The sequence below is a fragment of the Neltuma alba genome, unplaced genomic scaffold (genome assembly GCF_004799145.2).
Source record: "Neltuma alba isolate B1F8T4 unplaced genomic scaffold, ASM479914v2 tig00010681_pilon, whole genome shotgun sequence".
Lineage (NCBI taxonomy): Eukaryota > Viridiplantae > Streptophyta > Magnoliopsida > Fabales > Fabaceae > Neltuma > Neltuma alba.
Window position 1 is genome coordinate 19,355 of NW_021635522.1, and position 14,776 is coordinate 34,130.

Consider the following 14,776-nt stretch of genomic DNA (forward strand, 5'->3'; position numbering starts at 1 on the left):
ATTAATGTTTGATGTTTTTCTTTATACATTATTAGTTTATTTTACTAATATTATAATTTGAATAAAAAAATTTAGAAGTTTTATTTTTTTTTAAAATTTCAAAACGATTGAAAAGAATTTAAATTTTAAACAAATAACATAAAAGAGCCGATCCTTTTAGGCCCTGAGCCCATACGTCTGAGGGCCGGGTTTTAATAACATAATAATTTTAAGATATGCGGGCTTTAAAATGTTGGTCCTTTTAAGCCCTAGCCCTTCAAAGGCTAACCTTTTAGGGCTAGGTCGGCCCCTATTGATAGTTCTACTAACAAAAAATTTACAGGACTCGTGATTTTAACGAAACAAATTTAAGTAATTTAATTAAGAAAATAGATATAAATAACAAATTAAAGGAAAGTATAGGTAATTGCAAAATATTTTTTCTTCTAAAATTTATAACTTGGTTTACTTCATAGTTTAAAGATGTTAGTATTTATAGGGATCATAAAAAGCACAGTTTCAAAAAATTACGTGTAATTATGTGTTCTTACTTAAATTATAAGCTTCGTGAAGATATTTTTGTTTTTCAAATTTTGTACAATTAATTTTTGTGAGCTTGAATTTTTAGTCGTCATTTTCCTTAATCTATAATAAAAATATTTATTTCAATAAACATTAAATTTAAAAATTATTTTGATGAATTCAATTCGTCGAAGCTATAATTATAGTTTCCTTGCGCAGCTGAACTTTTTAGTTTTTGAGAGTGCAGCCTCTCGGAATAATATTTGCAAATTCATTTTGTGTCCATATATTTTTAAATATTTCTTAATTTAATTATTTTAAATCAAATATTAAAAAATAATCACAAGCTTAATAGTAGCATTATATATTATTTAAGTGCTTTGTCCACATTTTAAAATTATTACAGGAGAACGTGGAAAGACACCAGGACAGGAAAGTAACTAATATAGTATTAATAGTCATGCACTCATGCTTAACTTTATAATAATATTTTTCATGCTCAATATTAAAATTTAGGCTAAATTATATGTAGTTTTTAATCAACTTTATTTCATATATTAATAACCTTTAGAACTTTTAAAATTTTAGTTGGCCGGGGAATTTAACGCTTTCTATGCCCAAACGGAGATCGAACCCCTGACCTTGATTAAGAGAATATGAGCCCTTACCACTCAACCACACACCCTAGTTATTAAAAGAACAGTTTTCGTATGACCCGTAATAGAATATTAAAGTTAGCCAAAAAAAAAAAATAACAAAAACATAAAACTGCCTACCGAAGAAACTGGGATTATTATTAATACAAAAATGAACATTTGAGAAGGATTTAAACATTCGAAGAATATTTTCTTACTATTAGAGTACCAGCTTTGTTTATAATTTATATATACATAATCTAAAATTTAAAGTGTTATTTGTGTATCAGTCAAAATTTGAGAATAGAAAACTAAAATTTAAAATGCATACAATTGATGGTTAATGTTTACGGGTACAAATTTAAAAATTTAGGAAGTTGAATATATAATTGACTGTAATGAGGCCTTAAGCATTTAAAAAAGAAGAAGATAAGGTGTTCTTTTGTATGTTTTTCCCTGAATATGAAGAACAATTAAAATTGCAGTTTAGGATTTTGTGTTGACGATATCATATTAAAGAGCGTTTTAAATTTAGAAATCAATTAAAAATAGTCTTACAATAAAAATGATCCGAAATTGACTAAACAGTAAACAGTTCCAATAAACATTTTTAATATAAAATTTTAAAATTATTACTAACGAAAAAAATTTAGGTCAAACTGCTTATATCCATTACACCAAGCTTTTCAATCACATGTGGCAATGTATCTTCTTTTGTTTCATATAGATTTATAATTAAATGTGATTAAATATTAATATTTTAAAAACAGGACACATGGTCATATATGATTAGAATACTTGACATAATAAATTTAAGTAACTTGATATTAATATAGTCATTAATTTTAACTAAAATTTTGAATTATACTTTTTCTTTTTCTCTTTCTTTAATTGTTTTATTTTATAACCCTTTGGCCACCAGATGATCAGTGCTTTTTATAGATCTTTTTATATATTCGAGTAATCCACTAATTTGAATCGAGGCTTTGTCATAATGATGCCTCTTCTGAGAAATCGTTTTTACCAGGAGGGTATTTATACTTAGTTCGTATCCACCATTAAACCAAATAGCTCAGATTCTCCTTCTTTAATTGTGCCAGAAAGTAGAGTGGAACTTAACTTGGGAGACTAGGGGATGTATAAAAACAAAAAGAAAAGAAAAAAGGGTTCAACCTCTACCGTAAAAGACAAACGACGTTGTGGTCTTTATAGAAACACTTTTTTATTTGGCCTGTTTCACAACAATACCTTTTTAATATGCCACAGACTGGTTTGTGGAATCTCATGTGCTTGGGGAAGGCAAGACTTAGCATTATTGATCATCCTCTACTGCTACTTGTTTTCAACAAAATATATTGTTGTTCCTCCTATAATATTTTCTAGTTTTTGCTCACTTTTTAAAAAATTAGGTTAATTCTTAAAATTAAATTCTGTCAACCACTTTCTTAAAATTTATAATTCTTTCGTTTGATATAAAAATTTGATATTAAGAAAATTAATTAAATTGGTTATTTGTTACTAATGTGAGTTGGTCTCTCTAAACTATCATCTTTAATCATATGCATTAGAATATCCTTTGATAAGAATTTCTAACAATCAATAGAGATATTTTAGAGAAAAAGAAAGACAAAATAAATTAAAGTTATATATTTAGAACCAAATTTAACTTCTTAGCTAGCTCTTATATTATGAATAAGATGTTATATATTAATAAACTTGTACTTCTATACGAAAAATACAGACGGGGTGTCAGCTGCCCTCAATTTTTAGGCCCTTCCCAACATTTTTGAGTTTCTTTTCATCATTAGATTCTACCTAAAACACGTGACATTTTGATAAGTTAAGAGTAAAAAATTGGTTTAGTTTTAAAATTTTTTTAATTTTTCAAATATTTAATACTCTAGATTAAAAAAAAAACTAAAACATGTAGAGTATTAAATTTTTATTTTTGGTCAAATTTTAGTCTATTTGTCTCCCAAATTTATAATTTATTATCTAAGGTATCTATATTCATTACACATTAAGAATTTCTATTCAAAGATAGTCATGATTGCAATCTTTTTATTATATCAAAATGAGTGAAAGCTGAATTTTGTTTTTATTTTTGGCTTAAAAAAGATTCGTTTAAATGCCTTATAATTATGGGAAAGTTACACTCAGGTCCCACAGAGCATAATTAATATCAAAAAGGTCCCACGAAATCGCGAAATGATTCTGAAATCCCCAGGAACCTGTGTGTAATTAATTCCAATTGTAAAATTACCTACTTACTCCTGTTAATTTTATTGCAACAATTCGTTTACAATCTCAACAGTGGCTGTTAACAACCCGAGAAGACGTGATTGACAACCTCGGCAATGCTCATGACAACTCACTCTATGGAATGTCAGGGGCGTTGTTGAAGTTGTTAACTACCTCTTCTCGGGTTGTTAACAGCCACTGTTGATGTTATAAATAGGTTCTAATTTTATTGCAACAATTCGTTTACAATCTCAACAGTGGCTGTTAACAACCCGAGAAGACGTGAGTGACAACCTTGGCAGTGCTCATGACAACTCACTCTGTGGAATGCCAGTGGCGTTGTTGAGGTTGTTAACCACCTATTCTCGGGTTGTTAACAACCACTGTTGAGGTTGTAAATAGGTTCAAATTAACAGGGGTAACTACGTAATTTCACAATTCGAATTAATTACACACAGGTCCCTGGGGACTTTAAAATTATTTCACGATTTCGAAGGACCTTTTTGATATTAATTGTGCTCTGTGGGACCTGAGTGTAATTTTTCCTATAATTATTGTATCTGTACATTAAGAAACATGTTTTAAAGCAAAAGAGGGACCACGAGTGGCTGTTAAGGGAGGAAAGTGAAGCAGTATAGGTCGGTACTATCATATCGTACTCATAATAAAATCTCATTTTAATGAGACACGTAAGTCAACAAATTGGTATTGATATGGAATAACGTTAAAATTAAAATATGCGATATTTAATGGTCTAAACAAATTCAACAAATTGTTATCATGATAGGATGCAAGATTACAAGTTATCACAAAAATGAATTTCCCTTGTTCCGTTAAAATTATCCTTCAATAGTTTGAAGTTATGCATTGTCGTGTAGGGCCAGGGAGCAACTTAGGAGGGGGGGAAAAACAGAATTGTTAGTTAAAAACATACTATTTTTATCCTTAATATAAGAATTAGATGACCAATTAGAGTAGATTAAAAAAATTTGTTATGTGATTTATTTGTAACGAATATTCTTACTAATTATATATATTAGTTAAAATTATTATTTGATAGAACCTTTAATATGTATAATTACTACAAAGATTATTTTAAAAAAATAGATAAATATGAGAGATAAAATGGATTGAAGTTTTATATTTATGACCAAATTGAATGTTAAACTAACTCATATACTAAGAATCGAAAATACTTATATTATACTTTATTGGTATAATATTTTATAAAAATTAAATTTTTAGTTTTAGTTTTATATTAGGGTTAATATAATGTTTAGCCCTTATAGTTTTCTCATTGGTTTTAATCTTTATAATTTCCAATTAAAAGTTTCGGTTCTTCAATATAGAATATTTTATAAAAATTAAATTGTTACTTTTAGTTTTATATTAGGCTTAATATAATGTTTACCCCTTATAGTTTTCTCATTGGTTTTTAATCTTTATAATTTTCAATCAAAGGTTTTGGTCCTTTAAAGTTCTTTCAGTTTAAAATTTTAGTCCTTGTGTTTTAATTACTTAAATCATTTTGCCTATTAAAGAACAAAAATCTATTGTTTGAAGTTATATAGGACAAAATCAAAATGAAAACAACCTATAAGAGCTAAATATTGTATTAACTCTTCATATTATTTCATTAAAATTTATACTACCTCTAATATGAGAGCTAGTTAGATATTCAATTTGATTCTTAATATAAGATCTCAATCTATTTTGTTTTGAATATTTATTCATTTCACCCCAAGTAATTCTCATGATGATTGTATATGTTAAAGAATCTCCGTCAAGGAGTAGTTTCAATACACATGATTGGGAAAAATATTTTAGAAAAAATAATACCAATTTGTTATGAATAATTAATTTAACTTTTTTTAATATTGATAAATCAATTATCTAAGTCTTCTATTAATGATAAAAGGTATTATTATCTTCAATTCTAAATATAAAAACTAATTTGTAATGTAATTTATACCGGAAACTAGCTTTTATATATCCTATTGAAAGTGGAATTGTTTTTAATTCTTTTTGTTTTTGCAGACGCAAGTGCATACCTACCGTGAAAGAGCTTCCAAATACCACAGTCCGTTGCGAGGTGGGCGTAGGGATATGATACTTGTGAACCCCATAACTTCTTAACACTTTGTACATTGCTCGGCATATTAATTGAAAAATCACATAGGCAAAATCACACTTTCGCTTACTTTAATGGCCTCTCCTATGTGGGTAGCGGCTATAAAGAAGCTGGGGTCCACTGTTAATTATTTTAAATTTTTTTTTTTTTCAATTGTTGTATTCTGTGCAATGTGCATGCGTTCTTGTGAAGTTGTCATGTCAACACTCATACAGTCAGATTCACTCACAAGCTGGATGCCAGAAACCAAAAAACACGAAGAATCACAGTGAAAAAAAAGGTTCATTATTATGTATTGAATGGCGCAGACTGTGTCAACTTCTTCACCTTGTTCCCTCGTGAACCCACTTTGTGGCTTATTACTCACATAACCATCCATTTTTCTCCTATCCACTGGAACAAGACTAAGCTAGAGATGGCGATGGCGAAACAGCTTTGCCATTTTCACCATTTCTTCTTCGTTTTGCTCTTCTTTCTTGCCACCCGCCGTACACATCAGTTACAACATTCTCAGTCTTATGCCCTTCTGAAATTCCAGAAGCTTCTGGGGTACCCATCAGCTCTAAGCAGCTTGAGAAGTACGAGAGATTTCTGCAACATCGAGCCCACCAGCTATTTGACAATAGTCTGCTATGAGGACAATGTAACGCAGCTTCATGTTGTTGGTGATAGTGGGCTTTCTCCTTTGCCTCAAAATTTCTCTTCAGACTCTCTGTTTGCCACTTTGGGCACTCTTTCGAGCTTGAAAGTACTTTCTCTGGTTTCTATGGGTGTCTGGGGTCCCATACCTGAAAGCATTTCTCAACTGTCTTCTCTGGAGATTCTCAACATTAGCTCAAATCATTTTAGTGGAGCCATCCCAAACCAACTTTCTCTGTTGAAGAATCTGCAATCGTTGGTTCTTGGTGATAACGATTTCACAGGTGAAATTCCCACGTGGATAGGTTCGCTTCAAGGTTTAGCTGTGCTGAGTATGAGAAGAAATTTTCTTAGTGGGTCTGTACCAACTTCAGTTAATGATCTCCAAACTCTGAGGGTGCTGGATCTATCAAATAATCATTTACAAGGTGAACTGCCCGGCCTTAGTAATTTGAAAAATTTACAAGTTCTTAATCTGGAAAACAACACACTGGGACCCCATTTTCCTTCTCTACCCACCAAGTTAGTTTCATTAGTGCTTAGAAATAACAGCTTCCGGTCTGGTATACCTTCAAACTTAAGCTCTTACTACCAGCTTCAAAAGCTGGACCTTTCATTAAATGGATTTGTGGGACCATTCATACCGTCTTTACTTTCTCTGCCTTCCATCAAATACCTGGATGTTTCAACAAATAAATTTACTGGGATGCTATTCAGTAATTATTCTTGCAATTCTAATATCCTTTTTGTGAATCTATCCTCAAATCTCTTGAAAGGAGAACTTCCCAGTTGTTTGAAAGCAGAGAACGAAGTGGTTGCTTTGTATGCTAGGAATTGTTTTTCAAATGAGGATCAACATCAGCACCCTCCCACCTTCTGTCAAACTGAGGCTCTGGCAGTGAATGTAATGCCTCATGAACAGAAGCAGAGAAAAAGAACAACTGGTAAAGCGGTTCTTGTATCAAGCATGGGAGGAATTGTTGGAGGAGCCCTTGTTTTTGGAGTGGTTTTTTTGGTCGTTGCACGAGTAAACAAAAAGGGCTCTGTGAAAGCACCTGAAGGATCAACATTGGAGCAAGTTAAAAGCCAGATGAGTGAAAAGGATGATGAAGCTAAAACTCCCAGAACTGTTCTATCAGTAATGGAGAATATCATCAGCCGAGTCCCTAAGCCTAACAAGGAATCTGTGAGAACAATTGCACGATCGATGATGGAGCAAGTTGTTAACAGGGTTCATCACAGACATGTGAGACCTGCAAGGTCCATAGTAGAGCACGCCTCATCAGTGAACACAGCAAAACTGCTCACGGATGCAAGTAAATATATAAATTCTGTCTTTGTTCACAATTACACCATGTTAACTTTCTTTGCAATTTCTTGATTACATGAATTCTATGAAGAAATTTCTTGATTACAGCTTCGTTTTCTTGAGTAATTAGAACAAAAAAGGTGAAATAACAATTAAACAAGGAAATAGGACATTGTAATTCAAAACCCACTTTCATGTTAAGTATGAACCAAACAAGATATTCTCACAAAGCATTGTTCGCTTGCAGGGTATATCTCCCAAACGATGAAGATGGGTACCAGCCTTCCTGCTTATAGGACGTTTGCTTTGGATGAACTCAAGGAGGCCACAAACAATTTTGATGCATCATGTTTTATAAGTGAAGGTGCGCGTGGTCAGGTATGAATTTTTAGTCTTTAATTGGTCATATCATATTAATGCTGGAGATGCTCCAGAGGTAAAGACCATGAATTTCATCGCTCAAATTCATGAATTTTGATGGAAAGCTTGCTAAATAAATGCTAAATGCTCAATCTGTGTCTTTGAATCTGGTCCTTTTGGAACTCTAACATGATTTATGCTTCAAAGTGATACAAGCTTGGAAAGATATTTTTGGAATGGGATAAGTTTTATGTGGACTATCTTAGAGCTTTGAATATGGTAAGTTTAAGAGCTAAACCTCATTTATCACCAGATGCAAAATTTCAATTTAGCAATCATGCAAATAATGGGATGCTGATACTTTCCTATTGGACAACAACACGGATATGCACAGCTTTGCATTGCTTAATTGTCATTCACACTGCTACTTATAAATAGTTCAGACTGTCTATAGCAGCCATATACCCTTAAACTTATGACTCACAAAGTTTTGATGTGCTTCAACTATGGTGTCAGATCTACAAAGGGTCACTCTCTGATGGAACTCAGATTGCTGTAAGAAGTTTGAAAATGAAGAAAAGACATGGCCCTCAGAGCTATATGCATCACATTGAATTGATTTCGAAACTGAGGCACCCACACTTGGTCAGTGCTCTAGGACATTGCTTTGAGTGCAACAACGATGATCCAAGTGTCAGCAGTATATATCTCATATTTGAGTTTGCACCATATAAAAGTTTAAGAGGCTGCATATCCGGTATTAAAAGCTTTGAACTAGAATCTTCCTGCATTTTGTAACATAGTGATTACTTATGGAAATCAATGTTTGTATGCTTGATAAGTGCATTACAATTCAAAAGTGTCGCTGTGCGCTGACGGTCTTGTCAAATTTCTTATATTTCTTATTTTCACCTTTTAAGGAAATCAAAATTTTCTCTTAATATTTATTTCCAGCAGGACCTTCTGGAGCAAAGCTTTCTTGGGCACAGAGAATAGCAGCTGCAATTGGAGTTGTTAAAGGCATTCAATTTTTGCACACTGGGACAGTGCCTGGATTGTACTCAAATAATCTGAAGATAACAGATATTCTACTGGATAACAATCTCAATGTCAAAATATGCAGCTATAATCTTCCTCTATTGGCTGAAAATAAGACCGTGGTAACTGGAAAGAAGTTTCACTTGCTGTATGCTAAGTCTTCTCTCATTTCTGACTTTCTCTGATTAAATCTTTGCTTTCAAACTTTCAGGTGGGGAATGGAACTTTTTCCTCTGTAGTTAAAGGAAATGTTCAAGCAAGGTAAAATAATATCAGTTTCTGTTATTGCAATAGGAATTAAGACTCTGAATTGCATTGGCAAAAAAAATAATAATAAAATAAAAATAAAAATAATAAGAATAATAAATAATATAATAATAGTAAAATAAAATAAAGACTCTGAATTGCATACAACGGTAGCAAACTTCTTGGGTGTTTAAGTAATTGAACAGAGGATAACATCTTTTTTTTTTTTTTTGGGACAAAGAGGACATTAGTAGCTCGGATGTATTAGAATCCTTGATTAAATCATTGTGCTTAGTGAATATGCTTCCTTCTGGACAAGTTTCTAACAACCACTTAATTCTATCTTATACTGTATATGGCCTCATTGTTGCTGATATCGTAGAATATCTCACAATGCAATCCCATTGTTTTCTTACACTACTCGTCTATCTGATCATAAAACAATAGTCAGTTGCATCGGTTAGCTGCTTTCTGGCCATTTTTCACACCTAATATATAACCTCTACTTTATAATCAATAACTTCTTGCGAAATTATTAAAAGCTAAGTTATCTTTATTCGTATCTGATAATGCTGAAATTCTTTACCTACTACTTCCAAGAAGTTAAATGAAAGAATAAAATTCTTTTTCTCTGCTTTTTGCAATTCTTTAACAGAGACTACTGTAAGCTGCATGTCCCTTCAAGCAAACTCTTCATTGGTTATATGCTTTAAACAAAATACAAAGATAATGTTATCAGTATAATTTATCTCTATCTATTACATGTAACGCTTAGCTTGTTTTGGCACTTAATTTAAGGTAGTTCAATTATTTCTTGTTGCAGGACAAAGGATGGCGATAAAAATGATGTCTACGATTTTGGTGTAATCTTACTTGAAATCATTCTAGGACGTACAATCCTGTTCCATAATGAAGTTGGAACACTAAAGGATCTCGTAAGTGTTATTTATTCTGGACTCAAAACTTTTAAGCTATATAATAAGTCTCCTTCTAGTTATAAAAAGCTTTGATCAATTTATCGTGATATTGCCGAAGTTATATATAAATCAGAAAGTATGAGCATGATATCGGCTTTGTTACTATGTTTAATGAATGTGCCAGACGCATGTTATAGATGTAGCTCTTTTTCGGAGTTTCTATGCTTCATGGTTTAGGGGCATAACGCCATCCACGCTGGAGTTTTTGGAAAGCTGCGTAGTGATGTGTCAACCTCTAGTGCTGCCACATCACCCTGATGAAGAACCGATCAAGATAAGCCTTCCCACTTGATCAGTTCGGCTAATCCTGACCATTTTAAGTAATGTTTCACTAGTCAAGTGATAGAGCTTGACCAGACCATATTCTGGTTCCTTGTTCAATATATCGGGTTGTTTTGGTCCGTTTCTGAAAGTGTTTCATAGCGGGAGACCTAACTCTACTAATTAAGACGTAGGAAAGTAGTATCCAGTTTTAACATTGTGCTTCTGTGGCTGTTTTGCAGTTACAAGTAAGCCTAGCAACTGATGATATAGCTAGAAGGAGCATTGTTGATCCAGTAATTCATAAGCAATGTTCAGATGAATCAATGAAGAGGATGATGGAGTTATGTGTGAGATGCGTCTCAGAAGATCCTACTGATAGACCTTCTGTGGAAGATGCTCTCTGGAATCTGCAGTTTGCGGCACAGGTTCAGAATTCATGGGGAAGAGACTCCATTGATACTGGAGAATCACCTGCTTCACCTGCCCAAGAAACACAAAGTTCCTAAATTGCATGATCATAAGTACAAGGACTGAGGAACGTGTTCATATATGGTATTAAGAATGTAGTGACTTGTAGTTATGGATAAAATGATATCAGAGCGTTGAAGGACAAGTTCAGGGATGAATTTTTTATGTTTAATCTAGATGGTGTTCATATGTGAATTCTGTTTCTATACCCACGTTTCAACTCAAGCATCGCAAATTTGGGAAGCTTTTCACTAAAATAAACACACATACATACGCACTTGTAAAAAAAATGTTTTCTTTATTTTAAAAATTTATTTATAGAAAATGTAATCGTTAATTTTGATTTTGTCTAATTTTCTCACCTTGCAGTACTGTAACTACTTGTAACTTTATTCTCGTAGCATGCGCGTACCCATTCACTGTTATGTAATCATAATAATGACATGACGGTTACTAAGAGTTAGTTACAGTTCAGAGTATATAGCTATTAGGGTCAGTCCTGTTGCCTATATAAATAAACCCTTCTAATCCATTGTATGCGAAGATCATTGTGAAAATATGTGAATTGGTTCAGCCCTCTTGTCCTCCCTCTGTTTCTCTATTCTTCTCCTTCTTCGTTTCTCTCTCATATCTCTTCTTCTATGTTTATCTTTCCCTTTCCCTTTCTCCCATTCTCTCTCTTTCTTATCAACATTCTATATCATTCACACATTTAATCACATAAAGGGTTAAGATGTAAGTGTACTCATCAATTTCATGAACTATGCACCAGACAGCATAATGTTTCTTTGGGCGTAAAATTGTACATAATACCATAATGTTACTGTAACATCTTTATTTTTATCTAGTATTTAATTAAATTTATAAGTAAATATATTTAGTATTAAGTTAATAAAAATCTAGATATAGGCAAATTATTATTATTATTATTATTATTATTATTATTATTATTATTATTATTATTATGTTTTTGTGTGCGAGTGTGTGTGTGAATGTGTGTGTAAATGATATTCTAGAAAATTATCATGGTATAGAAGTCCCACATTAGCTAATCTTTAGAGTGAAGAAGTTTGAGGAGCCTATATATAGGAGATAGTGGATGGAGCTTGAAGTGAGTAGATAATTTTCGCATATATCTGAGATAGTCTCAAAAAGTGCTAGTTTTGAGTTTATTAACCGTTGCATCGGACTGAAATTTGGTCAACCCATTTGAGCCATTGAAATTGTTAATTTCAACGGTTGGATCGTCATTTTGATCTCCGAGTTACAAGTTATTATGTATATTTTTAACTTTTTTTTTTTAGATTTAGCATATAGAGTCTTGAATAGAAAATTAGCATTTTAAAATTCGTTTACCGTTAGATTAAGCTATAATTTGGAGGATAGTATCATGATAGATAGAAAATTAAATTTAACAGTCAGATTAAGGGTTTAACTTCTGTAGTGAGAATAACCTGGCTCGTATTAAATCTATTTATCTAAGTCATGCGAAGATAGAACAAAAGTTATAAATTACGGTCTGTCTATTTACGTTATGAATTTGATGATTCTAATAATATAATCTAATAATTAAGAAAAATTTAGGAATCGAGTCTAAATTATATATATATTTTCTCATTCCAAACCTTAGAAAAAGTCTTTTAGGCTAAAATTTGAGTAAAAATTAAAGCTTTTAAAGGAGGAATTAAAAGCTAGAATTTTGTGAGTAGTCTACTCTAATACTATAGGAATAACATTTTAATTTCGTTTGTAGATATAAACTCTATTGTGGCATTTTTGAGGTTGGACTTTGGTTGTATTTGACTGTTAGTCAGAGACCAAGTAACTAAATTTCTATCTGTTGCATGCTCTAGTATGAAGTTGGTGAGTAGTTTTATAACTAATTCTATAGAAGTATATTATGATTTGTATGAACTGTCTTGTGGGATGCTATTTTAAAAAGGATTGACATAGTTTGTATTGCAAGAAATTGGTGATCATGATTATGATGTGTTATTATGAAATTTGGTTGATTATGTATATAAATATGTCATTTTGAATCCTGTGCATCTATTTTGGGTGGGGAAAGGAGATAATTGGAGTTATTGATATTCATATACTTGCCACGTGGTATTGGCCTCCATACAAAGCTCTATGGTTGGCCGCTATTACTGTCCCACTAGTTCTTCGAGGGATTGCGACACCCTACTAGTTCTTCAAGGGGGGACCCATGGTCCACCAAGTGCTCTGTAGTCTTTGGCCGGTCCACATCACTCATGTAGTGAGCTTGTCATAGTTGCCAGTCAAATGGGAAGAACTTAGCCCACGAGTCCAGTCGGCGGAAATAAGGAGGATATAAGGATGGATTTGGATTCAGGAATTGCATATGACATGAGACATTCATTGATATTTATATCTTTTAAACAAATGAAAAGTATGTTATTCCTTTTGAAATGTATCAACTGCATGAGATTAGTGAAAATATTTGTCTTATATGATTATTGTGAGTTTAAATGTTAAATAGATGTCTATCAACTGTTGTTAACTCCGTGTATCCCACCTGACACCTCACTAGGCCATGCTAGAGTGTGTGATAGGTAAGGATTTAGTTACTGAGATGTTGCCTCACTCCCGTTGCTTTATTATTTTCAGGAAACAATACGTTAACGAGACCTTCAGGGAAGACTCTTGAGACTCAATATCTGTAGCTGATAATGTAAAGCTTCTGGACCTTATTTTATGCAATCTTTTTGTATATTGCCACGCATCAGGACTGAATTCATTTGGGACTTATTTTACCTTCTCATATTTTTATGTCGTTTGACTTAGTGAACGTATTATATCTTCTATCTTTGGTTTATTTTGTCTGAACATTAGACTAGAGTGCTGGTAGTGGGCCTGAGGCCCTTAGATTGCATGTGATTGAATTATTGTGGATCCACGATGTGATAATGGCAATTTTCGCAAGTTTTGTTGTTGCTAGTATTGACTATATAGTCAAATCTGAATTGCTATTATAATTTATTGAGGCTTATTGTTTTATAACCTTATTAGCTATGATTACAGATATAGGTCATTCTTTTTCTAACTATGATAGTCTTATTTGAGGTCAAATGCTTTTTTATCATGGTTAGTCTCTTAGTAATGTGATTGCTTCATAGTGTTACTAGTTTTATTCCTTTCTATCATAGTTAGTTCTAGCTAGTAAGTGGTGATGTTACAGTTACTTTGCATGTAAAATTGTACACAAATCTTTTTCAAATGGAACAAAAATGTAATCTCTATTAATTGTTACAAACGTCTATTACTTTTAGTTTTGGTATTGTCCATGTCAGCATAGTCAAATTCCTCTTGCTCCTTGGAGATTTTAGTCAAATATTATCTTGGGATGATGAAAATGAGAAAATCGGATATTCTTTTGCCATTTCTAGCTTTTTAAATTGTCTGAATAAAACTAATTTAATTCCAATCTTTTAGTATGGTTCAGTTTTTACTTGGACGAACAAAAGAAGGGAATCAGAAAATGTTATGAAGATACTAGATATGACTTCTTGTAACTCTAATTAGTTACAAGTCTTCCCACCTTCTCTTGTTAATACTATCCCCTTAGCTGCTTTAAACCATAACCCCATCTTATTCTCACATGAGTGCTGTACTTGGAAATTACAACCAAGAAGATTTGAAGACTTCTAGTATCACTTTAAGGAGCTCAAGACCAGTATTCATGATTGTTGGAATCATCAGGTTTATGGGTTGCCTTCTTTTAAAGTTCACAATAAATTGACCAATACTCTTTCTAACCTAATCAATTGGAGCAAATCTAATTTTAGCAATCTACCTTATCGTATTTCCCTGGCTAAGAAAAAGCTCAATGACTTATCCATGAAGATTGGTCTTAGCAGGCCAACTTCTGAGTCTCAATCCTCTCCTTTTCTTATTGTTAAACATGTTTTAGGGTTCTTGTATGAATGCGAGGCCAGCTATGGGG

The 14,776-nt window shown here is 32.4% G+C and overlaps 1 protein-coding gene across 3 annotated transcripts; it reads left to right on the top strand.

Annotated features, from left to right (window-relative positions):
• Positions 1-5,750: 5,750 nt before the first annotated feature.
• LOC114758216 (probable inactive leucine-rich repeat receptor-like protein kinase At3g03770) lies at positions 5,751-11,021 on the top strand. Of its 3 annotated transcripts, none has more exons than XM_028947242.1 (7): positions 5,751-7,463; positions 7,704-7,834; positions 8,333-8,573; positions 8,771-8,973; positions 9,066-9,115; positions 9,924-10,035; positions 10,581-11,021. In XM_028947242.1, the coding sequence occupies exons 1-7, from the start codon at positions 5,924-5,926 to the stop codon at positions 10,845-10,847; spliced, it is 2,544 nt and encodes an 847-aa protein (XP_028803075.1). In that variant the 5' UTR covers positions 5,751-5,923; the 3' UTR covers positions 10,848-11,021. The 3 variants fall into 3 exon arrangements, with proteins under 3 accessions (XP_028803075.1, XP_028803074.1, XP_028803073.1); XM_028947241.1 differs by having other exon boundaries at positions 5,752-7,463; positions 8,774-8,976; XM_028947240.1 differs by having other exon boundaries at positions 5,753-7,463; positions 8,771-8,976.
• The last annotated feature ends 3,755 nt before the right edge of the window (positions 11,022-14,776 follow it).

What these genes read in the sequence shown, in the direction of transcription:
- LOC114758216 (XM_028947240.1), top strand. Translation starts at nt 5,924, where the DNA reads ATGGCGATGGCGAAACAGCTTTGCCATTTTCACCATTTCTTCTTCGTT. An exon ending in GTGAAGGTGCGCGTGGTCAG is followed by an intron (nt 7,835 to 8,332) that starts GTATGAATTTTT and finishes CTATGGTGTCAG; the next exon opens with ATCTACAAAGGGTCACTCTC. An exon ending in TTTAAGAGGCTGCATATCCG is followed by an intron (nt 8,574 to 8,770) that starts GTATTAAAAGCT and finishes ATTTATTTCCAG; the next exon opens with CAGGACCTTCTGGAGCAAAG.